The following is a 26274-nucleotide window of genomic DNA, read 5'->3' on the forward strand; positions in this document are numbered from 1 at the left end:
AGAAGGCGACATTGCAGACATAGAGGACAGTTACAAGTACCTGGGGATCCCGCAGGCGAATGGGAACCATGAAGAGGCCGCTAGGAAAGCTGCAACCACCAAGTACCTGCAGAGGGTCAGGCAAGTCCTGAGGAGTCAGCTGAACGGTAAGAACAAGATCCAGGCCATCAACACCTACGCCCTGCCCGTGATCAGGTACCCTGATGGGGTAATAGGCTGGCCAAAGGAGGAGATAGAAGCCACTGACATAAAGACAAGAAAGCTCCTTACCATGCATGGAGGGTTTCACACCAAGTCCAGTATCCTGAGGCTGTATGCTAAGCGGAAGGAAGGAGGCCGGGGACTGGTGAGTGTCAGCACCACAGTCCAGGATGAGACAAGGAACATCCACGATACATCACGAAGATGGCCCCAACTGACAGCGTGCTCAGTGAATACCTCAGGCAGCAGAAACCCAAGAAAGAGGAGGAAGGCGAGGAACCATAATGGAAGGACAGGCCCATGCACGGTATGTACACCGGGAGATAGCGGAGGTGGTACATACCAAGGCTGGACAAAGCTGGACTGAAAGACAGCATGGAGGCACTAATCATGGCAGCACAGGAACAAACACTGAGCACAAGATCCATAGAGGCTGGGGTCTATCACACCAGGTAAGACCCCAGGTGCAGGCTGTGTAAAGATGCCCCAGAGACAATCCAGCACATAACAGCAGGGTGCAAGATGCTAGCAGGCAAGGCATACATGGAACGCCATAACTAAGTGGCGTTCCATGTGTACAGGAATGCCTGTACACTATGGCGTTCCATAGTGTACAGGAACATCTGTGCCGAGTATAACCTGGAAGTCCCGAGGTCAAAATGGGAGATGCCCCCAAGGGTGATGGCCACCACATATATTTATATATAAACATATATAAAAATATTTTTTTTACATTAGTAATTCTTTTTGTGCATAATTTTATATTACTGTTAATAATAAATTAATTAAAGCAACAAAACCGGTTGGGAGCCGAAAGAGCCGGCTCTTTTTAGTGAGCCAAGCCGAAAGAGCCGGTTCTCCAAAAAGAGCCGGAAATCCCATCACTATTGTGAAGAGCACAACAGCTTACAATACACGTAGCTAGCTCGTACAGCTGCGGCGTAAAATTTTCATAAGCTAAGATGACCTTAAAATTACGGGGCTACAAGCGGTGATGCTAACGTTAGCCATGTTAGCACCTTACCTTCAACAGGTGGTCAAACTGCGTAAACAGGCACTCAGAGGTTGCGCTCTCCGTTTCGCTGCAGGGTCTCTTCATTCTTCACATATCTGTGTCGAGCCGAATGTAAATCCCGAGGCTGAACGGCCTTTGTACAAGCACACACGCTTCTTAGCAGGGCGAAGCTATGAGCTAAAAAATCCACGCAGACAGTCTGTGTCTGTCCAACCAATCAGAGAGCTCCTTACATCCACGGTGTGGCTAATTTGAATAGCCGAAGGATTTTTAAAATTAAGTTGTTAATCCAACAGCTAATCTAAAAGTTAATCCCTGAGCGAACAGGAAAGGGAAATGGATTTTGAAATGCAGTTTATTAAAGTGCAATTGAAAAAAGGATTTTGAAATGCAGTTTATTGAAGTGCAATTGGAAAAAGGTTTTTGAAATGAAGTTTATTAAATTGGAATTCAAAAATGTTCTTGAAATGAAGTTTTTAAAAAGTATTTTAAAAATCAGTTTATTAAATTGGAATTCGAAAATGAATTTACAAATGGAGAATTTATTCTACAATTCATTATTTCAACACAGAATTCTTTATTTAGATGCACGTGGCTCTTGTGGTCCTCCATAGTAAAGCAGGAATTGTGCTTGTAGTCTGCAAAATTGGTTCAGGGAGTTGGTGCATCAGTTACATGTTGTAGTCATGTGTCTGAAATATAAGTAATTGTGTGTAAACAATTGGGAAAAACTGTAAATTGGTCATGTGATTGGTTTGCCATGACTACTTTATTCTTCCTCAGCCAATCAGCAGGACTTGTGCGATTGTTTCAGGTCTAGTTTCAGTCATTGTGCAAATGTACTGTTTATAAATCTGGAGAAACCTGCAGTCAGCTGAGACTGAAGAAGTCACTTTGATGAGTGACGAAAACGTTTCTCCCACTGAAAACGCTAAGTCCAGATGAACAGAATCAATCTTTTGGGATTTACCTGGATGATTGAGAATGCATCAAGATAAGGTTTTACTAGAGACAGACAAAATTAAGTAAATTTAACCTCGGGCATTCCCCTGGTGATTAGCCATTAGTTGTGTTTGTAACATTTTCACTTCTTATTTCTCAATGTCATTTAGCTTTTCTCAGTATTTTTTTTTTGTTTCTATATTTGCAGAATTCATCTTGATGGGAAGTGACATGTTGGACTCTAAATAGGACACAGTTAAGACAGATTACACAGAAAAGCAGTTTGTGCATGATTTGGTAACCTACAAATATTAGTACAGACACAGGATTAAAAAAAACATGTGAGAGTGTTGATAAAATATGCAATGCAGCTGCTTTAAACATATACCATATGAAAAATGTGTTGTGTTTTCAGTCCGTTTGCCACAGGTGCATAAAATTAAACACATTGCCATGGGATCTTACAAGTATTTAGGAAATAGTGGCTTGTTCTAAAGAGCTCACTGAATTTTAGCTTGGCACTGTAATAGGACAACATCATTACAAGTCACTCATTTTAAGTGTTTACCAAAAGGATAATTATGCAATTTATTGTCAAAGGAGCTTGCAAAGAAAAGCGTCTGGACTTCTTTAAGTTACTTGAAGACGTTTCACCTCTCATCCGAGAGGCTTCTTCAGTTCTAAGGTCAAATGGTGGAGAGTCCCAGATATAACCCTAGTGGGAGTGTCCCCCCACAGAGGGACAAAAGGACCCCCTGATGATCCTCTAATCGCCTGAGCCAAGGTGTGGAACTGGGTGTGGGTCCCAATCAGCCAGAGTTTCGGGTGAGTTCATTGTGAAACCTGGCCCCACCTTATCATGCGAATTCCTGAGGTCAGAAGGCCCAGGGTGTGAGTGGGCGTTACTGAAGAAGCCTCTCGGATGAGAGGTGAAACGTCTTCAAGTAACTTAAAGAAGTCCAGACGCTTTTCTTTGCAAGCTCCTTTGACTACGATGACCTGGATGACTGAGAACCTTCACAGACATATGCAATTTATTGTTATTTCAAGCTCAAATTCCTTCCCTTTGGCTCATTTTATGTTTAGAACAGATGCAGTAATAATATACAAACATTGTTCAGGTCTGCTGTACTCTCTGTCTGTAAAAGTGGGGAAGTGCTGTGGCCCTTCAGTCTATCCTCGTCCTGTGTGGCCTGATGTTTGTGTGTGTGGGATGACAGGTGGGTATTTGCTTGTACATGTGTATGTGTTTTCTCTGTTGCTCCTGCTTTCCCGCAAAAGGTTCCTGCACTGTTAGATTACAAGCAGCTATACCTGCCTGCACAGTTTACCCTCTGTTTTGCAGGAGGTATTCTATATTTTCCTCCTTTCTACCTTCTATTCTTGGTGCAAATCAGGGTTGAGACCCAACAAATAAATAGCTTTGCATGTGCTGCTCCTTATTTTCTTTAAGATAGCAAAAAGATTCTCTACTCAGATAATCTCAATGATTTTAGTATAGACAAAGATTTGAAATAGGAGGAGTTCATGGAAACCTTTTTGTCTGTATTAGATAGAACAGAGGTCATCAACTTGTAGCTCACAACAGGTCACCTGCTCAACCAGGTGAGCTATAGCAGTATTGTTTAACCGAAGTCATACAGTCAGTTTAAAGACAAGGATGAGAGTGACTGCAAGTCTGCAAGGTGAGAAATATAGATGTCAAAAAGTGATGAAACTGAATGGTCTTCCCCAAGGAATGAGACATGCCACGTAATGGATTGCATTTATATAGCGCTTTTCTAGGCACCCAAAGCACTTCACAATTCCACTATTCATTCACTCTCACATTCACACACTGGTGGAGGCAAACTACAGTTGTAGCCACAGCTGCCAGCTGTGCACCGATGGGCACATCAGTGCTTTAAATCTTTAAATCAGGTCTTTAAATCTTATTTTGAACTTTTCATCTCAGCAGCCATCTTGAAATTCATCCATGTTCCTGGGTCTACATTCTGTTCTAGATCCAATAGCAGTAAAGTATGTGCAATGTGAAGTAGATATGGGACAAACACAGCCAAGCTGTCCCTCATGTGTTGTATAGACTGGAACAAATAGACAGTTGTATAGACTATCATGGATCTGATCTGTTTCAGTGGTAAGGAAAAAACACTTTTAACCAAATGAAACCTCCAGAAGAACCAGGCTTTTGGAGTGGGCAGTCATCTGCAATGACTTGTTGGGGTGACAGAAAATAGAAGCGAACACAGAGAGAAACAGGATGAAAGACACACTATTAGAGAAAAATAGTGAAAAGCTTATTTCAGCAGAACTACGTGATGATTCAGGGTCAGTGTTTATCAAAAATATCTGGTTCTATATACCTAAATATGCCAGACATTGATAACTGTTCTCCAAAAGGGGAAATGTTAAAAATCGTCTTCTCATACTCATATTCATACTCTCATAACACATACATACAGGGCCTTGGGGGTGGACAAGTTATACAGTGTCCAGAGGATGGTCTGTGTATTCAAACCCACCTCTGGGGCTGGTGACCAACCCTCAATCTTAAATGCATATAGACACTGAGGGTTTTCGGGAGGAGCCGTGCTGCTCTCTGGCAGGAAGCACCATGCCCTCCTTTGTTTTAAATGCACTTTAGAACAACACGCAGCAACACTACATATGAGCGGTCGGAGGGAAGTTTGGGGTCTTCTCTCACCCCCGTTCTCTGTTAACCGTTGGGGCTGGGGGGCTGGGAGGAGGTGTTGGTGGTCAGATTGGGGTCTGGGATGCAGGGCCTCCCTGCTACTGAAGATAAGGTGGCGGTTTGCTTGCCTCCACCCCAGGGAAAAGGCTTACATCTAGGGGTGGGTTTTAATAATCGATTAATCGATTAAAATCCATTCGGGCTTGGATAACGTGATATCGATTCATTAAAATCCTGAATCGATTTTTTAATATAAATGTATTTTGCCCAACCACAATAAAATCACACTTTATGCACAGCTCTCTCTCTCTCTCTGTACTTCAAGAACAGTTTCCCGTTTATCCCCGAAATCTGTTTTCTGCATTATTCGCTTGCTTGTTACGCACAAGACTACAGTTATTTACAGCGCTGTCGACTGATGTTTTTTTTTTTTCCCTTTTACTTACTTCCGAAAAGAAAACCTAATTTCTGCCGTTCAACAGGCTTCTGAACACATTTAAACTTTTTAAAATGATACAAAATGCAAAACTCTTAGCCATGTCTCTAATAAAACTGCTGTAACTGTAAGTTGATTAATGGTTGTCTTTCGTTTATGATGTACTGCAGAATATTTTTATAAAATCCCAGGCCAGGAAAATCACCTTCATGTTTTTCTGTGTTTTATCTTCAGCTACTTTGACACAAAGGCATCTGCTGTGATGCTTACAGCTTTGATAAAGTCTGGAAAGTGTCAGCTTCCTTTTTATAGATACAAAAATATGTAAATGTACTGATCTGAATTATAATATTTCTCACTGTCTGAGACAAAATTTCCCAGATACAAATCGAATTGAATCGAATTGAATCGAATTGTGGATCAAATCGATTCAGGACCTTGTGAATCGGAATCGAATCGATTCTAGATATCAGTGACGATACCCAGCCCTAGTTACATCTCTTGGGTCTAGGTACGGTTTGCCCCTCTGGGGGCAGGGGTACCTGGACCTGAGATATAGAGTATGTTTTGGGGAGTGTGATTGTTGGGTACACTGTCTATTTGTGTCTGTCTCCACATCGGGTGAGTGCCGAATATTTGCTTATGTGTATATGGGTGTGGGAATGCATGTTTGTGTCTGTGTGCGCCTGTTCGTCTGTGTCTATATGTCAGGTTGGGTCTTGGACTCCACCTCTCTGGGAACATCTCTGGCTCTCCGAGGTATGGAGACCTATCTCCCCTCACCATACTCCCTGCCGGTGGCTGATGCCCTCAGATGTCGGTGCATTGGTGGTTCTTGGTGTCTGGGGCTGGATGCTCATGTATGTACCTGCTCACTCCTGGTGGCCGCTTGGTGGGGCCTGGCGTCTTTGGCCCAGCTGGGCCCCTTCTGGGGGGTGGGGCGCCCTCAGGCTTCTGGCCTCTGGGCCCGGGGGTCGGTCCTCTCTGGCACAGCTGGCTGCTGGCAGAGCCCGCGGGCACGTCACTGCAACCCCCTCTCCCAGGAGGGTGGCACGGTTGCCCCTTTGGTGGTCCTCCTTGGGTCCTTGTACTCTGGGGCCTCTGTCTGGGGCCTGGATCTCCTCCATACCTGCTTCATGCCCTGGGGGACGGGGTGTGGAGTTTGCATGTTCCCCTTGTGTTTGCGTGGGTTCTCTTCAGGTGCTCTGACCTTCCCACATTCTGAAGACATGCAGTTAGAGGGGTTATGTAATTTGGTAACTCTAAATTGCCTATAGGTGTAAGTGTGTGAATGGTTTAGCAACCTGGTTAAGAGGTTGACAATCACTTTTCACACAGGGCCATGTAGCTTTGAATTTTCTTTCCACTTAATAACAAGCTCTGTCATTTAGAAAGAGCATTTCGTAGTATTTTTGTCTAATATTTAAATATTTTTGTGGGAGAAATGTTTCATCACTCATCCAAGTGACTTCTTCAGTCTCAGCTGACTGCAGGGTTCCCCAATCTTATAAACAGTACATTTGCATAATGACTGAAACCAGCCCACTGAAGGAACAATGGGCTGGGAGGTCAGTTCCTTAATCTTAATTATGCACATTCCCATGACCATTGATCAACAACCACTGATCAATGGCCATGAGTACCATTCACAGAGAGTTGGGGAATGGCTACAATCACAGCATTGTAAGATGGCGAAAGATGTACCATTAGGCCCCCTCCTCAATTCAGAGATGGTCTTTCTCTTTTCACGTAAATGGCCTCCTTGACTTCGCGCTCAAACCAGGATTACATTAACTCGGTGGACCGACACATCAAATTCACCAGGGAGGATATGAAAGTGGTAGGTTAGCCTTCTTAGACTGTGAGATTTCCATCAGTAATGGGGGACATCTAAAAGCTGACATGTACCGTAAACCTACACATACGGATCAGTATTTAAGGTTTGACTCTCATCATCCACTGGAGCACAAACTGGGTGTCATTAGGATGCTACAACACAGAGCGAACACCATCCCCACTGACACAGCAGCCAGGGAGGCAGAAGAACAGCACATCAGGAAGGCCCTGAGTAAATGTGGTTATCCCAGCTGGACTTTTGTCAAAGCTGGAAAGGCACCTAAAGAAAGCTCATCCAGGAGAGAAGGACAACTGCTGCCCAAGCGAAAACCTGTAGTGATCCCATATGTGTCAGGAGTATCAGAGCAGTTGAGACACATTTTTTCTAAACACCACATCTCTGTGGCTTTTAAACCCCAAAACACGCTGCGCCAAAAATTGGTCCAGGAAGGACAGGAAGGAACGCTGGTTTGAGCGCGGAGTCAAGGAGGCCATTTACGTGAAAAGGGAAAGACCATCTCTGAATTGAGGAGGGGGCCTAAGGGTACATCTTTCACCATCTTACAATGCTGTGATTGCAGCCATTCCCCAACTCTCTGTGAATGGTACTCATGGCCATTGATCAGTGGTCGTTGATCAGTGGGTTTTGGTCAGTGGTTGTTGATCAATGGTAATAAGAATGTGCATAATTAAGGTTAAGGAACTGACCTCCCAGCCCATTGTTCCTTCAGTGGGCTGGTTTCAGTTATTATGCAATGTACTGTTTATAAGATTGGGGAAACCTGCAGTCAGCTGAGACTGAAGAAGTCACTTGGATGAGTGATTAAACGTTTCTCCCACTGAAAACGTTATGTCCAGATAAACAGAATCAACCTTTGGGATTTACTTACCTGGATGATTGAGCATGCATCAAGACAAATTAGTTCTATGTGTTCCTTTTCTTTTTATGTAATATAAATACTCTATGGCAATACTGAAATAAATTAAAAGAATGAAAGAAGATTTCTTCCAGAGGTTACAAAGCTACAAAATATTTTTTTAGTGTCAGTTTATAGTCTTTCTCTGAGTGTGCACTCAGTTGCTTCAGTGTTGTGAGTATGTGACTTATGCAGTAATATATGGATTACATTTAGCATATGGGACTTTTTCATAGATGAATACCACTGTTTCTTTGGGTTGATGTGAGGACGTACAGATCTGTCTTTACTAAAAATAACAACCTTGACGTCATTCTCTCTTTGGTTAGGGTGCTGCAGCCGTTTTTGAAAACTGAGAGAATTTAAACCTCAGCTTTCACACCCCAGTGCATCACTGGGCTCACAGTAATTTCCCCACATGCTTCCAGAAATAGAGTGTTTATTTGTGATAACACGCTTTCTAATTTTCTGTTCTGCTTTCTCTATGGCCTTATCAGAAGCAAGCATTTAACACAACAAATGAGAAAAAATGCATAGTAAGTTATTAATACATTTTATACTATTAGTTCAGATGTTGTCAAAGTTATTTTAAAATCAGATAGAAAATTACTGTTTACCTTGTAGCAGCAGAAGAAACTCAACAAACTGTATTTACATATGTTTAGTGGTGGATAATCTGCTGATAACAGGCAAGTTTCTCCTTTGCCTTTGAGTTAATTCCAGGTTATTTTATTTTCATCATGCATATTTTCAAAATATCATTGCACCCTCAAACGTACCTGAATGCACTTTGTTCCTTTAACACAGGAAGAAGCTGCCCTGCTTTTGTCAGATTTTACGAATTTACCCACACAGAACATGTGCATTTATTCCACGATTAGATCTTGCACAGTGAACCAGTCACTTCCTGTGCATAGACAATGAGCTGTTAAAATCAAAAATAGCTCACTGGTTCAAATCTGCCATTTCAAAATGGCACAAAGACAAGTTAAATACAACATATATCTTTAAAGTAGACATTGAATTAAATCTAAACAAGTGAAAATGTAAATTGCGTTTGTGTCTGTTTGACAAGTTTATTGTTTCTGGAAGTAAAATGATGATGAGTTGGTTAATTGCATTTAATTAGTAAAAATTGCACTCTGACAATAAAATTTAGGTTCCTCAAAATGGATAGAGTTATCAGAAACGTTTTGACTATATTATTATTATCCATCCATCCATCCATCCATTCGCTTATCCTTTTCAGGGTCGCGGGGGGCGCTGGAGCCTATCCCAGCTGTCATAGGGCGAGAGGCGGGGTACACCCTGGACAGGTCGCCAGTCTGTCGCAGGGCCAACACACAGGGACAGACAACCATTCGCGCTCACACTCACTCACACATTCACACCTAGTGGCAATTTGGATTATCCAATTAACCTATCCCCACAAGCTGCATGTCTTTGGACGGTGGGAGGAAGCCGGAGTACCCGGAGGGAACCCACGCAAACACGGGGAGAACATGCAAACTCCACACAGAAAGACCCCGGCCTGATGGTGGAATTGAACTCAGGACCTTCTTGCTGTGCGGCAACAGTGCTAACCACCGTGCCACCGTGCTGCCCCTATATTATTATTATTATTATTATTATTATTATTATTATTATTATTATTATTATTATTATTATTATTATTATTATTGTTGTTGTTGTTGTTGTTGTTGTTGTTGTTGTTGTTGTTGTTGTTGTTATTATTGTTGTTGTTGTTGTTGTTCCATCCATTGGGGGATAGAGGTGGGCTGAAAACTGCACAGTTCACCCATCTATCAAAGGGCTAACATAGAGAGACAAACAGCCATTTGAGCTCACATTCACATTCACGCCTAAAGTCAATTTTAAAATCACCAATTAACTTAACATGCAGGTCTTTAGATTGTGGAAGAAAGGCGCAGAAGTCACACAGGAAACACGGAGCGCATGTCACTGTACACACAAAGGCCCTGGTCAGCCACTGGATTTGAAACTAGTGTGGTAGTATAGTGCATACCAATAACTGTCCCACCCATTATTATTTATTAATTTAGAGTTTAGTAAAACCTAGATAAGGTAAATATAAAATAAAATCCATGTGTTACATATTAAATGTAATGTGCAATATGTTGGTATCCTTATTAATTTCAGGTAATACTTCTCAGAAATGAGCCTTTGCTCCATGGCACACTGATCTATTCTCCACAGATGTTTTGGTGTTTTACAAATAAACAATATTTTGAAAAAAATATGGAATCATATTAAGATATCACTATCTTACGTGTTGTTAGTTCAACTGGGAAGAAAAAAGGGTACAGATTATTGTAGTGAGATAAAGTGTTCATGGAGAACTGAAACTAACTAACATGTCACAAAGAAAAGCATATTTTATTAAAGAAAAAACAATTAGAAGGCTGTGCTTCTGTCTGCAGTCAGAGGCAAGTGGGTGGTCCCTTTGAGGGGGATTTGAAAGTAAAAATCTGAAAGACTCAGACACAGACAACACAAGTGTTTTGTAGCCTTATATAAACCAGCCTTATATAAATCAGCCAGACAGCAGGTAAGATATTTATATGATTATATGATTATTAGATAACAAGTCTTGAAAAATAGTTCTCTGAAGGTCTTTCAAAGTTTTTCTTTGGACATTGGCTAAATGGGCATTGAAAGAGGAAGGAACAAAAGAAAGCATTCAGTGTCCTTCAAGAATCCTTGAGAACTATTGCTTAAGACTTCTTAGTGAAATAACAAGAAAGTGTGCATAAACGAGTAAAGGCTGTGTTGGAGAATAAAGGTGTTCAAACCAAATATCAACTTTAAGTTTGTTAGAATTGCAAAAACTTATTTTTGCTTTATGTGCTGTATTTCCATGTGTTGGTAAATATTTTAGTAAATATCTGCACTTATTTCTCATTTTCCTAGTAAAATATAGAGAAATGAACAGTGGCTCAAGACTGTTGTGCAATACTGTAGCTTATGTAACTTACTAAGAATTTCACAGTAATGAATGATGTCAAAGCATGCATAGAGATACTGCCAGATTTGAAGCTCTGACCTGGTCATGTCTATTTTTTTTATATATTTTATAGTCACTGAAGATTCTAAGAACCCCTGATAACTTCTTACAGTTTGATGTTAAATGGAAAAGACTTTAAATATACAAAGATAAGGAACTACTGAGGGTAGTGAGCGATTTGCTGCATACAAGTAAAAATAAAACAGGCAAAATATAAATGACAGAGGCAAGGCAGTGATAAAATACAGAGAGTATATATAGTAATACATATGAAAATCTTAATTATTTGAATTTCATATGAATATATTTTTCAAGTTGCTTCATTTTTGACAGCTAATTTGTTCAGTTCATTTATTTTTCCAGTGTGTTACGCAAAGGAGAAGCATGGACAAAGAGGCAAAGTTTATGATAACTTGTCTGATTTCTGCAGGTAATGAGCCAGCTTTTTATTTACAATTGTTTTATAAGTGCTCTATACCTTTATAAGTGACATTCGCTTAATTCTCTTTCAGTCATCTGTAGCTCCGCGTCCAGTGCTGAATGGAAGGCCAATGTTGTAAAAAGCATTGACGCTCTGGTCGAATCCTGTGTTGTGGTACCATGTTCATTCTCCCATACTGGAGGAAACCTGCCCACGTCCAGACTCAGAGCAATGTGGCACTATAAAGGAAAAACACCAGATACTAAAGGAAACAACATCTTTCATAGTGATGCTACACTGATTAAGGACAACTTTAAGCGCCGAACAAAGATGTTGGGAGAACTGGGCCAGAACAACTGCACCTTAGAAATAACTGGAGTTAAAGATCATGACAATGGCCCTTTCTGTTTCAGAGTTGAACTAGTAAAAAGAGAAGACAATGAACCCACAACGGACATGTTCTCCTTTGTTGAAGACTGCGTCGAGTTGAACATGATCAGTATGTCACCGACTTTCCACCTTCCAATTCCAAATATCTATACCAGTTTTCTGTTAAATCACTTTGCCTCTTACTGTATGTCTGCCTTTTTCATCTTCAGCTGACCCTGCAGAGCCTACATTGATTCAGCCAATGGCAGCCATTCAAGGAGAGCCCTACACTGTCATCTGTTCAGTCATGCACACCTGTCCAACCCATGTACCTACACTTATATGGAACTGGAAGACAGAAAGGATCATTGTGTACCATAGACTAATTCATTCTGGCAACTGGGAGACACAGTCCATCCTGACATTTATTCCTGAGGAGAAGGATGACAACAGAGAGCTGACATGCACAGCTGATTTTAATGGAGGGCAAACATCCTCCTCAAAATTCACACTGAATGTAAAACGTGAGATCCTTTCAGTTCTTCACTTCCAATATTTTGGTTCACCTTAACTTTGCATGATTAAGAAAATGTTAACATCACTGTTAAAAGTATCTTTCAATGACTGTATGTATTCTTAATGATGTCATAAATTCTGTCTATTTCCAGGTATTGAGAACTATAATCTCATCATCATTCCTGCTGTAGTGGGGATTGGTACAGCTCTACTCTTTGGCATCTTCTGCATTTTCATGGCAAAAAAATACAAGTGAGTCATTTTATAGAGAATCAAGCTTTATGTTAACAAGGAGGAGACATTTTTCCTCTCATCTGTTCTACAGTACGCTCTTTAATATACGTTTTTTTTGTTCTGTTTAAGAAACCGCATTGCAGAGCTTCAAAATCAAGAAGGAACGTAAGTAGAAAAATATTTTGGATCAGATGCAGTTGGTTTCTGAGCCTGTCATCATATATGATAACAATATTGTTTTTATTTATCACAGCATGTGGAACAGGCTTTCCAGATTATCTCGCAGGTGAGAAAAAAATGTTTCTTTTCTTTTGTTTTTACAGTTTGGAGCATTAAATACACATGTATCTTTTTTTTTTGCAAAATCTTTGGAATTGTACATCCACACACGTCTTCAAGATTACATTTCTAATTAAATTAAATCATTCAAGCCATTCTGATTAAAGGCCAAAGGGATTTTTGGTTCTCCACTTACTTCACCACGAACTTTCCGTGCACAAATGCCTCAATGGTCTCACAGTCATTTCAAGCAACAGGGCAGATTTGTTTTTCTTTGTTGTTTTTGATACTAAATTTAAAATGATATCTCATTTTCTGTTCTTGTTTGTCTGTGGTTTCATCAGGGGAAGACGCTGAAGGTGAGATATGAAAAATGAATGCTTCTTTAAGACACATTTATTATGTTATTGCTTAATTACTTATGTTATTACTCTTGAATTTCATTTCTCTTGAAGTTAAAGCTCTTTTCAGCATTATTTACAGTCCTGATTTCATCATATTTTTTAAAATTATAAAAATTAAATACAAGTAAAACAGTCTGATCATAAGAGTCGAATTAGGTTTGCAGGAGTCCTCTTTGCAGTGGTTGATTTCACTTCCCCTTCATTTTACAAAGTCTTAGAAACTGATGTAGAGTTAGAGACACATTATGCATTTTGTTTTTCTTCTTAGTTGTTTGTCACTTTTGAAAGTTCCTTGAGTCTCGTGCTTTGTTATTCCTCACATCTTTGAAGGCTTCCAGCCTACTGGATCAAAGGACAGAAACAGAATAGTCCTGTTCCCTTCTGTGTCTGTATCTTGTTCCTTTGCTTGAACTTAAAATCGCACGTATATACTTCAAACCTGTATTTTCTTATTTTTCAGACAATGAAATGAAATCAAGAATGGGACCAAATGCAAATGGTTACATTCTGCTTTCCATTTGCATATCAGCTTCAGGAAAATATGTTAGAAAAATGTTTTAAAAAAAACACACAAAAATGTAATATAAAAAAGCTTTTTCTTCAGCAGATTGCTTCTACCCTTTTTTATTAACTAGTATGATCCTTTCTCTTTGTATTCATGCTTGAAAGGATGCGCTATCATGTGATAGATGATTTATACCAGAAATGTTAACTGAGCATGTAGCAATGTAAGCCCACCACTTCCTGTTTTCTAAACAGATGTATCAATACTGTAAGCCTATTTTTCAAGAATAAATCTTCATTTGTCTTCTTTGTCTCCTGGATCACTGAAAGTACTTTATACAACATGACTTGCACACCCATTCACACCCATTCGCGCAAGCACCTTCTTCTAAGTGCTTTCTGTCTAGCATTCACACACATTCATACTCCATTTCATTAATGAATATAATTAAGGGGAAATTATGAAAAATGTTGGGAAACAAAGACACTCTAAAGTTAAAGATGGATTTTAATTCTAATTGTAGAGCTATTTAAAGCTTTTAAAGAGAATCAAAATGCGATCTGTCATATTTTAAGACGAACAGTAATGACTAATTTTAATGTGGAGATTTTGATCAGCACATGAGATTGAAAAGAAGATACTCAGTTGTGAAGAGGGAAGGGTTATTGAAAACAGGCCCTGTGATGCCACTACATCACAAGACAGAGACAATTGTTTGTCTCACTATAAGTCTGTGTGTGTCAACTTGTGTGGAGGAAGTAAGATTACTATAAAAATCTGATGTATTTAAAGATCATCTGTAGTCTTAACAGAGTCATGAGTAATGGAAAACTAACTACTTGAAACTCAAACCTTAAACTGTTTAGACTGTAGTTGCTTCATTATTGGTTGATCGGTGTTACCTGTATACAGACCCTCTGCAGAATGCTCATGATAAAACGTGCTCATGCTTTATATTCTGAGTGATGACATTACTTGAGTTTTGTTAAAACCTTTCTAAAAAATTGATACTCATGGTAGTTTATAAACACTTATAATGTTTATAAAAATTTGAATTTACTTTGATGATAAGTTGATTCTGTTCATCTGAAAACTGCAGGTTTCCCCAACCTTATAAACCAGACGTCTCAAACGGCAGTCCTCGAGGGCCGATGTCCTGAAACATTTTTCCATGTGTCCTTGTTGCAACACACCTGAATACAATTAGTAGGTCATTAGCAAGAGTATAGAACTTGACTGCATGCTGAAGTGGCAACCCCTAACCCTACTCAAGTAAATTTAAGTAAATGTAGGTGTTTAGAAAAAAGTACTTCTGAAAGTACTTTTATTGCAACATGTTCATTCATTCATGAGCTGCTTTAACATGAATCAAATGGCTGAATTGCCACCTCACCATGCAGTCAAGTTCTATACTCTTGCTAATGACCTACTAATTGTATTCAGGTGTGTTGCAACAGGGACACATGGAAAGGTCTGAGGACGAGGACTGCAGTTTGAGACTCCTGTTATAAATAGTACATTTGCACAATAACTCAATAACACAATCATTAATATGCAAATTGTTATGACCATTGATCAACAACCGCTTGTGATCGGTTCATCAGCAACAGGTGAGTATGATCATCAGCAGGTGTGGCTGTCTCCAGAGAGGGAACCTCTCAGACCCCAGCGCTGTACAAAACCTAGGACTCAGCCAAACACAGAAACACACATAAAAGGGAGAGAGAGACAGGGAGCTCCGGGATGTAGGGAAACAAACAGAAATGGCAGGTTCAGCCAGCAAGGACAGAGGGACGGTGACAATAATCAGTCACAATATAACTGTTAACTTATAAAAATGGATCAACTTACAACTACTTATAATCTTTACAAAATACGGAAGGGCAGGCCGCTTGACCATAATTTTTTATCAAATGGTCAAAGGCGTAGAGCAGGGGTGGCAGACATAGTGCCCACTGGCTGATTACAATTATATCTGGCCCTTGGATTCGCTGGCCAGTGACATCTGACCCAGTCTGCCAATCCTCCCGGAAGCCCCTCCACAAAATGCTCCAATGATATCCAGCAGTCTCCACCCTCCGTTAGGCTGGGTGTCATAGCAGCGTGGTGTAACAGGTTTTCCCATCCAGTGTGTCAAATAGCTGCCATGGCTGCACCAGTGTACTGTGATGTTTCACCAACATGTGCCAGATGCTGTTCTTGCCATCCATGTGGACATCACCAGAGACAGCCCCTGCCAGAACAGAAACTAAGACTGTAAAAATCTGCGCCTGGCGCCTGTTTTTTGATGCGTTCTATTTATTAATGATTATTAGGAGCAAACTATGACTTTTTGCATTCTGTTTGTTTTTTTAACTTCACTAGCCACTCTCTAATTCACACTCAAACAGCAATTAAGAAACCAAACTTCTTGGAAACTGTTGATTCTGTGACTTATAAAGTCCTTAAGTAATCCAGGTAAAGGTTAACTTCAATTTGTGATTTATTCTGTAATCTCTGGTCATATCTTATTCCCCTCAGTTTATTTGCTGCCATTGTCCCTTCTTTGTAATTGATTGTAATTCATTGTTTATACTCAGCTGCTGCCTTTGACTCTGAGTTTTTTATGGATAAATTGTCTTGAAATTCAGAAAGTATTTATGTTCTTGTTCTTGAGTATATTATGTTTGATAGTTATAGCTCTTGATTTCTTGTTATATGTTGGTTCTTCTTTTTGTGACCAGTCTGTCCTTGTCTCCATGTCCTGTTTTCAGCATCTTTGTGCTTGTTTACCTTCAGTTTCTCCAGTTTGTCATATCCCCTGTATGGTTTCTCTGGGTCTGTGAAGTGTCAGTCTTTGTTTCGGTGTTGACTTACCTTTGGTTTGTGTCTAGTTTACAGACTACAAACTAAACATGAAACTATAATCTTTTTATATCCTGATCTCTCCTTAGTTTGCAATATTTAGTTATCTTCATCATTGGCCCTGGTCATGTCTCCGTATCTACTCTGTGCCCTGTCTCTATGGTTGTCTGGTCTTCCTGTTATTCACATGTCTGTGTTTACTCCTTCCCTCTGTGTTTAAGTTTATGTGTCTGGAATCTGGGTCTATCTCTGTTTGTGTCCTGTCTTCTTTTGGTAGTCTCTTGTCCTGTGTGCATTGTGTTTCAATTCTGTTGCCCTAGTCTTGTTATTGTGATATAATTCAACTGTGTTGCCTGGTGTGTTCTATCTCCCCGATTAACTAATGATTATTTAAGTCCTTAGTTTCCTTCTTTCTTTTTTGCAACCTCCCTATAGGTGTCTGTCCTGTCTGTTTGGTGGTTTCCTGTGTATTCCTTTAGTTAGCATTTCCAAGAATATGTCCAATTCTCATGACAGTTTGCCTTTTTGCCGTGTTATCTGCCTTTTTGCTTTGCCAAAAGCCAGATCACATGAAGACCCGTTCAACAGCTCATTTGGAAGTACTGACATCTGCTGGTTATTCAATGTACAGCAGCCCTGCTGTGATATTACATATGGGCTACATGCCAGTTGATATAGAAACATAAAGATGTACCAAATTGCAGAATACCCATATGATGTCCTGAATAAGCCTATCTGTGATTGATTAAAGATGTATGTTATCATTGTGAGATATTGTGCCAAAATGCTCCCTAACAGTTGATGTTTTTTTGCCTTTTTTTCACCTCGGATCCAGTTTAAGCAAGAAATCAATTCCCGCATTTTCAACAGATCGAATCACATAAAGAGTTCCCTCATTTCAGTGAAACGGGACCTCATTTATGTTTGGTCATGCCATATTCTGTAACCTGATAAGGGCCTTGACATGGACTTCATTTGGACTTGCCTCCCTTGCTCAACACAGGTCTTGGGGTTTCAGTATCAGACGTAGCATCACTAGTTCCTTGAATTTCCTTTCCTTTGATTTCCAGCAATAAAGCTGTGGTTTAACTCTAGTTACTCACCTGAGTCCTGCAATATTGGCTCCACAACTCTGCCCTCCATGTATAGCGTGACATGACATTCCTTTTGTCACTCACCACATTGCTTTAAGTTTGGGGGGGGGGGGGGGGGGGGGGTTCACATAGCTTTACTATATTGAGTTGTCATGTTTTCAGCTTTTGTCAGCAGCATGTTTTGACAAAGGAAATTCACATTAATACATTGACTTTATAGTCAGAATTATCTTGACAGTCTTTTACTGCATATAAAATATGTCTTGATGACTGAGTTATTACCTTTCATGAGGGAAAGTTTTAAAGTTCTGTATTTCAAAGCTGTAACAATACGAGATTTGCATTTATTTATAAAGTTATTGTAGAAAATCCAAAGAAAATATGCAATAAATAATTGTGTTAGCTGAATTCATGCATAACTTTTATTATCTAACATGCATTATTAGTCTAAGTCATCATATAGGTAGTTATACAGCGATATAGAATAGAATAGAATAGAATAATCCTTTAATTGTCCCACGAGGGGAAATTTGGTTGTAACAGCAGCCAAAAAGACAAATATACAAACAAACAGTACACAGGACACGGAACAGAAACATACACAATTTTTCTTACATATTTACATTAAGGACAATGGTTACTATAAACAGAGAGTACTGTACAGTTATTAAATTAAATAAAAATAATTACAGGTAAGAGGCAAACTAGGTTGTAGTGCGAATTGGTTAATTAACTAACTTATTGCAGTTAAAGCATTGATGTAAACATCTATGTTTGTTGGGAGCAGTTCAGATTGTACAGTCTGACAGCTGCAGGGAGGAAGGACCTGTGGAAACGCTCCTTCATGCATCTATGATGCAGCAGTCTGTCACTGAAGGAGCTCTGCAGTTCAGCAACATCTACATGCATGGGGTGGGAGACTCTGTCCATCAGAGATGTTATTTTGTCCTTCTGTCTCCCACCACCTGCACTGGGTCCAGGGTGCATCTCAGAACAGAGCTGGCCTTCCTGATGAGTTTATCAAACCTCTTCCTCTCAGTTGCCGATAAACTGCTGCTCCAACATACCACACTGTAAAAAATGACAGATGCCACCACAGAGTCATAGAAGGTCTTTAAAAGCGCTCCCTGGACTCCAAATGACCCCAGCCACCTCAGCAGGTAGAGTCTGCTCTGACCCTTCCTGTAAAGAGCATCAGTGTTGTGGCTCCAGTCCAGTTTATTATTCAGGTGAACACCCAGGTACAGATATCATACAGGGATTAGTGTGCTCAACTGGCCAACAAACTTGCCTGACCTGAACCCCATAGAGAGTTTATGGGGCATTGCCAAGAGAAAGATGAGACATGAGACGGAACAATGCAGAAGAGCTGAAGGCTGCTATTGACGCATCCTGGTCTTCCATAACACCTCAGCCGTGCCACAGGCTGATAGCATCCATACCACGGCGCACTGAGCCAGTAGTTGTTGGCGATCGTGGCTCAAGAGTTGGGAGTTTGCCTTGTAATCTGAAGGTTGCCTGTTCGAGCCCCAGCTTGGACAGTCCCAGTCGTTGTGTCCTTGGGCAAGACACTTGACCCATTGCCTACTGGTGGTGGTAAGAGGGCCCGGTGGCACCAGTGTCTGGCAGCCTTGCCTCTGTCAGTGCGCCCCAGGGCAGCTGTGGCTACAATGTAGCTTGCCATCACCAATGGGTAGATGACTGGATGTGTAAAGCGCTTTGGGGTCCTTAGGGTCTAGTAAAGTGTCATACAAATATAGGCCATTTACCTTTTTTTTAAAAAAGGGGACCCAAACTAAGTACTGAGTACATATGTATGATTATACTTTTCAGAGGTCTGACATTTTTCTATTTAAAATCCTTGTTTTATTGATTTAGAGATTAGATTAGATTAGATTAGATTAGATTAGATTAGATTAGATTAGATTAGATTAGATAAAACTTTATTAATCCCTTGGGTGGGTTCCTCTGGGAAATTCTGTTTCCAGTAGCACAGCACTGACAGAAGTTGCAAAAGAATGTAAGCAGAAATAGAAATATATCATATATACAGATATACACATATATAAATATAGAGTATATAATAGTGATAAACAGGATAATAGGAATAACCAGGGAATTGCACATTTCAACTATTTTGAGTCTATTGTACCGTTGAATATGGAAAAATACTGCACAGTGAAAAGGGCACTGCAGATTAGATATTCCCGCCCTCAATTGTCCCCCTGTTTCTCCTCCCTCTCCCCTCCAGCGAGGAGTTAAACAGTTTAATGGCGTGTGGGACAAAGGAGTTTTTAAGTCTGTTGGTCCTTGACTTTGGGAGAAGCAACCTGTCACTAAACAGTCTCCTCTGGTTGTTTATGACCGTGTGCAGATGATGCCCAGCATTGTCCGTAATGTCCAACAGTTTCTTCAATGTCCTCTTCTCTGTCACTGTCACCAGAGTGTCCAGCTTCATGCCAACCGCAGAGCCAGCCTCCTGAGGAAATACAGTTTGCTTTGGCCTTTTTTATACAGGTGCTGCGTGTTGCATGACCAGTCCAGTTTGTTGTCCACCGACAGCCCGAGGTACTTGTATGTGCTGACCACCTCCACCTCCTCTCCCTCTATCTGAACCGGCAGTGGACATGGTCTGGACCTCCCGAAGTTCACAACCAGTTCCTTGGTCTTTGAAGTGTTGATTTCATGTAATATTCTAATTTTCTGCGATTTTGAATTTGGGGGTTTTATAAGCTGTAATCATCGAAATTGTAACAAATAAAGGCGTGAAATACCTCGCTTTGCATGTAATGAGTCTATATCATATATTAGTTTCACCATTTTTCTCTTTTATGTCACATATTTTAAAGGTTTTAGTGAAGTTACATTGTCATGGTGAGATAAAGTTTCAACGAGTGTAATTATGTGTGTGTGTGTGTGTTATAAACGTCAATAACAGGCCTTTTGTGAAAGTATAAAATAGGGTTTGAATTCAAGTTATAGCAGACTGTTGTTACTCTGAAATGAAATGCAGTCCCCCTTTGGCAGATAGCTTAAAACAGGAAATGTATACGCCAAGTTCACCCAAAACATCCACAGCAACCACCACAGCAATGTCTTTAAGAATTGTAACCCCCCCTGTGTAATGTTATAAAATAGAGTCTGCCAAACAGAATCTTGTATAGGGCCTCAAAAAAGTTAGAAACGGCCCTGTCCCATTTCCAGTGAAGCATTTTTTGTATCCGCCATCTTATCCTGATCATGTTTTTGTATGTTGTTTGTAAGACTGCTGTACTTCTTTCTAGGATTCCAGTGAAGTGGGTGGTTCCAGCTGGAAAGATTTGAAAATCCTCCCGAAAGAGTCGGAGATGATGTCAGAGATTTGCAGAGACAAACAACTGAGTAGAAGCAGGTAAAACAGTACTGTAATGACAACAGAATAGATAACAGTATGAACTGTGTTTAAGTTTTGTGCTTAGGTTGAAAGTGACCACCTCGATCAGTAGCGGTCTGTCGTGATGGAGCGAGAGTTGAGCCGAAAGGCGACACTCTCAGTCTACATGTTAACCTTGCTCGGCCCGAGGCAGGGCTGGACTGGTAATCTGGTATACCGGGCATTTTCCTGGTGGACAGGCACACTTTCGGGCTTATGGACCGACCAGGAAGCAAAGGCAGCAGCCCGTTTCTTCATTTTCATTACTGACACTGGATTGCCCAATCAAATTTCTTACAAAAAAAAAGTAGGAAAAAGTTTTAGTTTGGAAGAAGTGGCGAAACGATGGAGAGAAACGTTTAGTGCGTATTTGGGAATATTTCACGTCACTGCGAGCCGATTTAAGCCTAAACAGTAACACATGATACGCAGTCCTGTTCGTTTATTAATCACCAGGGGATTTCGCATAAAAAGAGATTAAAGAGGCACAATCGTGTCCAATAGGGGTTAAACTTGTTTGTTGCGGTTTCGGTCTGCACACTGCTGATTTGCACACCTGTGATTTTTAACTTAAATTTATACTTGATATTTAATTTTAGTTTCATTTTCTTCTTCTGTCTTTTCGGAAATTGCACAGTAATATGTACATGTCGTACTGTGTATGATTGTGACAAATAAAATTTGTATTTGAATTTGAGCTAGCGCTAAAAAAGAGTAGCGAACATAAAGGGACGTTAAAGTTAAAGGATGTTAAAGATGCAGGCAACTTAAAATGCAACGTTTCTATCAGCCCAATAAACATCAGCAAACACACAAACTGTGTGTGTTTGCTATGGTCCCAGGGTCGTTTCCACAGTGATTGTTGTTAATAGAGTTTTGAGTCTTGTTTACTCATTAATATGTTGTTTGTGTTATGTTTACTAGTTCTACTTGCTTGTGCTTTTAGTTTATTTGTATATATCATGTATCAGTATTTGTATTTTAGGTTGTCTTGGTTGTTAAATGGTCCCGTTCATTCCTTTGTTTTGACTGTTTCCATAAAGGTAAGGACTTCTCGGTGGGATTTGATAAACTGGAAATTTCAAGCTTACATGTAAGTCCTCATGTTTTTAAATCAAATATATACATGTGACATTATGTTTTTCATATTATGAAACCTGCTGCAAAACAAACTAAGCTAGACTAACTATGTCAATTAAAGATTCCATGAAAATGATCTACAGGTAATGTAGGATAAACAGGTTAGTATGCTGCACTCTGATGGATTTAAAGTAAAAAAAAAAAAAAAATGGAAAAAAAACAGTCTGTGACTGGTGAACAGTGCCAGTCTAGTATAAAAAGTATACTGTCGGTGTGGAAAATGACTAATGACTAAAGAAACTAAAGAAACATTGGCTTACTTCTGGTTGAATTCAGGTGCATACATCCACAAAGAGCAGTAGGTCAGCTGATCACAGCTGGTACGTTATGAAAATCTACTGGAGCACTCAAAATAAATTATTGTAAGTTATGCTGAAGAACTATTGCTGAGAACTACTTAAAGAGATTTTAAGAAAGTTTGCCTAAGAGAGTTCAGGCTGTGCTGGAGAATAAAGATGGTCATACAGAATATCGACTTTGTTACAATTATAAAACTCTGTTTTTGCCTTACTTATTGTAATTCCATTTTTGTTTGTATATTTCAATAAGCCACTATTTATTTCTCATTTTCCCGGTAACATGAAATGTATGGTGGCCCAGCACTTTTGCACAGTATTGTAGCCTATGTAATTTGACAAGAAATTCACTGGCTCTGGCATGAGCTTCTCTCTATTTTTTTAAGTTACTGTAATGAAGCCTGAGATATTGATTGGGGACTTTAGGAACCCCTGATACTTTTATTGCAGTATGATGGCAAAGACATTAAAGGTAGATATGCAGGGAACCAAGTGACAAGTGAGAGATTTGCTGCTTTCAGAGACAAATAGTGCAGGCAAAATATAAATGGCAATATAATAGTCCATATGAGAATATTAATTATGCCTGTTTATTATAAATATATTTTAAAGTTGTCCAACTTCTAAAACTGTGTTGTAATTTTGAAGTGATTTTGATGCATTTTTTTATTTGTATGTTTTTTCATGGAAAAATCCTGCAGTGTTTTGTGAGACCCTCAAGAAACATGGAATACAAGACAAAGTTTATGATAACTTGTATGCTTTTTACAGGTAACATGATGAGTCACCTCTTGGTTAACAATTGCTTTACAAATAATGTATACCTTTATAAGAAATTGCAAAGAAGTCATTATTACGGTGCCATTCCCTTAATTCTCTTTCAGCCATCTGTAACTCCGTGTCCAGTGCTGAATGGAAGGCCACTGTTGTAAAAAGCATTGACGCTCTGGTTGGATCCTGTGTTGTGGTACCATGTTCATTCTCCCATACTGGAGGAAACCTGCCCACGTCCAGACTCAGAGGAATCTGGCATGAAAAAAATGACAAAAAACGAAACATCTATCACGAGGATTATACACTGATTAAGGACAACTTTAAGGGCCGAACAAGGCTGGTGGGAGAGCTGGGTCAGAACAACTGCACCTTAGAATTAACTGGAGTTAAAGATCATGACAACGGCCCTTTCTGTTTCAGAGTTGAACTAGTGCGAACAGAAAACAATGACCCCACCAAGGACATGTTCTCCTTTGTTGAAGACTGCGTTGAGTTGAACATGATCAGTATGTCACCAACTTTCCATGACTTCAAACATCTATACTAGTTTTCTGTTAAATCACTTTGCCTCTTACTTTATGTCTGACTTTTTCATTTTCAGCTGAGCCTCCAAAGCCTACAGTAATTAAACCAAAGACAGCCACTCAAGGGGAGCCCTACACTGTCACCTGTTCAGTCATCCACACCTGCCTCACTCATGTTCCCAAACTCACATGGAATCTGGATAGTACAAAGGTCATTGTGCATCATAAAGATATTAAACAAGGAAACTGGGAGACACAGTCCATCCTGACTTTTATTCCTGAGGAGAAGGATGACAACAGAGAGATAACCTGCACTGCTGAATTTAATGGAGGGCAAACATCACCTGAAACTTTCACATTCCATGTAAAACGTGAGATCCTTTCAGTAGTTTACTTCCAATATATTTTTTAACCCTTAACTTTGCATGATTAAAAAAATGTTAATATCACTATTAAAAGTATGTTTAGATGAATGTTGTCTGTATTCTAAAGAAGCAATAGCAAAAAAAAAAAAAAAAAAAACCCAAACAAATACCAACTCTGTCTATTTCCAGGTATTGCAAACTATAATCACATCATCATTCCTGCTGTAGTGGGGATTGGTACAGCTCTGCTCTTTAGCATCTTCTGCATTTTCATGGCAAAAAAATACAAGTGAGTCATTTTATAGAGAATCAAGCTTTCTGTTAACAAGGAGGAGACATTTTTCCTCTCATCAGTTCTACAGTACGCTCTTTAATATATATATATATATATATATATATATATATATATATATATATATATATATATATATATATATAAGGAACGCAAGTAGAAAAATATTTTGGATCAGATGCAGTTGGTTTCTGAGTCTGTCATCATATATGATAACAATATAATGATTGTTTTCATTTATCACAGCATGTGGAACAGGCTTTCCAAGTTATCTCGCAGGTGAGAAAAAAATGTTTCTTTTCTTTTGTTTTTACAGTTTGGAGCATTAAATGCGCAAATGCAAAATATTTGGAATTGTACATCTACATACATCTTCAAGATTACATTTCTAATTAAATTACTCTAAGTCCTTCTGATTAAAGGCTTATAAGTTTTTGGCTCTCCACTGACTTCACCGCTAACTTTCCGTGCACAAATGCCTCAATGGTCTCACAGTAATTTCAAGCAACAGGGCAGATTTTTGTTGGTTGTTTTGATATTAAATTTAAAATTTAATATTTTCGAAAAGTCCTAGAAACTGATGTAGAGTTAGAGACACATTATGCATTTTGTTTTTCTTTTTAGTTGTCTTTCACTTTTTGAAAGTTCCTTGTGTTTGATGTTTGTTTTCCCACACATCTTTGAAGGCTCCGACTGGATCAAAGGACAGAAACAAAACTAGCCCTGTTCCCTTCTGTTTCTGTATTTTGTTCTTTGCTTAAAATCGCACATATATACTTCAAACATGTATTTTCTTACTTTTCAGGCAATGACATGAAATCAAGAAGGGGACCAAAGTCAAATGGTTACATTCTTCTTCCCATTTGCATATCAGCTTCAGTAAAAATAAATGAATAATAAGAAAAATGTTTTAAAAAAAACACAAATATAATATAAAAAGCTATAAGAAAAAAGGAAGACAGGAACAGCTTTTTCTTCAACAATTAGCTTCTACCCTTTTGTCATTAACTAGTGTGATGCTTTCTCTTTGTTTTCATGCTTGAAAGGATGTGCTATCATTTTTGGTTTATGCCAGAAATGTTAAGTAATGTAAGCCCACTACTTCCTGTTTTCTAAACAGATGTATCAGTACTGTAAGACTCTTTTTGAACAATAAATCTTCATTTGTCCAGAGACTGAATTTATTGCTTAAACGATAAAGACCTTCAGTACAATTTACATATAATTTACAATTACATAATATTCAACAGTGAGTAAAGTACCTTTTTCATTCAGATCAAATACAATATGAATACAGTGTGTGTTGCATGTTACTGTTAAATTGAGGAAGACCTCAAATAACAAGAAACCTGGTCTTCTCATAGGCATATGTGTAACTCTTATTTTTTTTTTTTTTTTTTGCCTGTCCCATTTGGTTCTTTAGCCGTCAGAATTGTTGTCTGAAGATCAACAAGGATACCCAAGGGATTTACTTTGCCAAATGGATCATCACGGCCTTGCCGTATTAGTCCATTTGATCGACCTTTGTTGTTATTATTTATTTTATTTTATTTTCAGTTGTTACAGACAGGACAGACATGACTGGGGGATAGGAAAGGGAGAAAGAAAGATGAAGGAAAAGAAAAACAGAAGGGAAGAGGGACAGTGAGAAACTTAAAAAGAGAAAGAAAAAATCTCCTAGATCACCTGTTGAGAGAAAAAGAAGAGAAAACAAGCAAAAAAAAACCCAAAGCAACATACT

General features: G+C 39.2%; 2 protein-coding genes across 7 annotated transcripts; both read left to right on the forward strand.

Annotated features, from left to right (window-relative positions):
- Window positions 1-10509: 10509 nt before the first annotated feature.
- Window positions 10510-14097, forward strand: LOC146508066 (myelin-associated glycoprotein-like). 5 transcript variants are annotated; one of them, XM_085177833.1, is made up of 9 exons: window positions 10515-10608; window positions 11428-11494; window positions 11577-11984; window positions 12085-12378; window positions 12523-12622; window positions 12734-12769; window positions 12858-12890; window positions 13228-13242; window positions 13748-14097. In XM_085177833.1, the coding sequence occupies exons 2-8, from the start codon at window positions 11449-11451 to the stop codon at window positions 13238-13240; spliced, it is 930 nt and encodes a 309-aa protein (XP_085033959.1). In that variant the 5' UTR covers window positions 10515-10608; window positions 11428-11448; the 3' UTR covers window positions 13241-13242; window positions 13748-14097. The 5 variants fall into 5 exon arrangements, with proteins under 5 accessions (XP_085033962.1, XP_085033964.1, XP_085033959.1 ...); XM_085177836.1 differs by lacking the exon at window positions 12858-12890 and having other exon boundaries at window positions 10510-10608; XM_085177837.1 differs by lacking the exon at window positions 12734-12769.
- Window positions 14098-20892: 6795 nt separating this feature from the next.
- Window positions 20893-26172, forward strand: LOC146508067 (myelin-associated glycoprotein-like). 2 transcript variants are annotated; one of them, XM_085177832.1, is made up of 8 exons: window positions 20893-21121; window positions 22186-22235; window positions 23280-23349; window positions 23463-23858; window positions 23954-24247; window positions 24431-24530; window positions 24780-24812; window positions 25339-26172. In XM_085177832.1, the coding sequence occupies exons 3-8, from the start codon at window positions 23304-23306 to the stop codon at window positions 25343-25345; spliced, it is 876 nt and encodes a 291-aa protein (XP_085033958.1). In that variant the 5' UTR covers window positions 20893-21121; window positions 22186-22235; window positions 23280-23303; the 3' UTR covers window positions 25346-26172. The 2 variants fall into 2 exon arrangements, with proteins under 2 accessions (XP_085033958.1, XP_085033957.1); XM_085177831.1 differs by having other exon boundaries at window positions 22186-23349.
- Window positions 26173-26274: the final 102 nt, after the last annotated feature.

Source organism: Neolamprologus multifasciatus, chromosome 11 (assembly GCF_963576455.1).
Source record: "Neolamprologus multifasciatus chromosome 11, fNeoMul1.2, whole genome shotgun sequence".
Taxonomy (NCBI): domain Eukaryota; kingdom Metazoa; phylum Chordata; class Actinopteri; order Cichliformes; family Cichlidae; genus Neolamprologus; species Neolamprologus multifasciatus.

Bases quoted from the DNA above. Each gene is read 5' to 3' on its own strand.
- LOC146508066 (XM_085177833.1), top strand. From the start codon at position 11,449: ATGGACAAAGAGGCAAAGTTTATGATAACTTGTCTGATTTCTGCAG. The intron at 12,623-12,733 runs GTGAGTCATTTT...GTTCTGTTTAAG, and splicing joins TTCATGGCAAAAAAATACAA to AAACCGCATTGCAGAGCTTC. The intron at 12,770-12,857 runs GTAAGTAGAAAA...TATTTATCACAG, and splicing joins CTTCAAAATCAAGAAGGAAC to CATGTGGAACAGGCTTTCCA.
- LOC146508067 (XM_085177831.1), top strand. From the start codon at position 23,235: ATGCATTTTTTTATTTGTATGTTTTTTCATGGAAAAATCCTGCAGTGT. The intron at 23,350-23,462 runs GTAACATGATGA...ATTCTCTTTCAG, and splicing joins AACTTGTATGCTTTTTACAG to CCATCTGTAACTCCGTGTCC. The intron at 24,248-24,430 runs GTGAGATCCTTT...GTCTATTTCCAG, and splicing joins TTTCACATTCCATGTAAAAC to GTATTGCAAACTATAATCAC.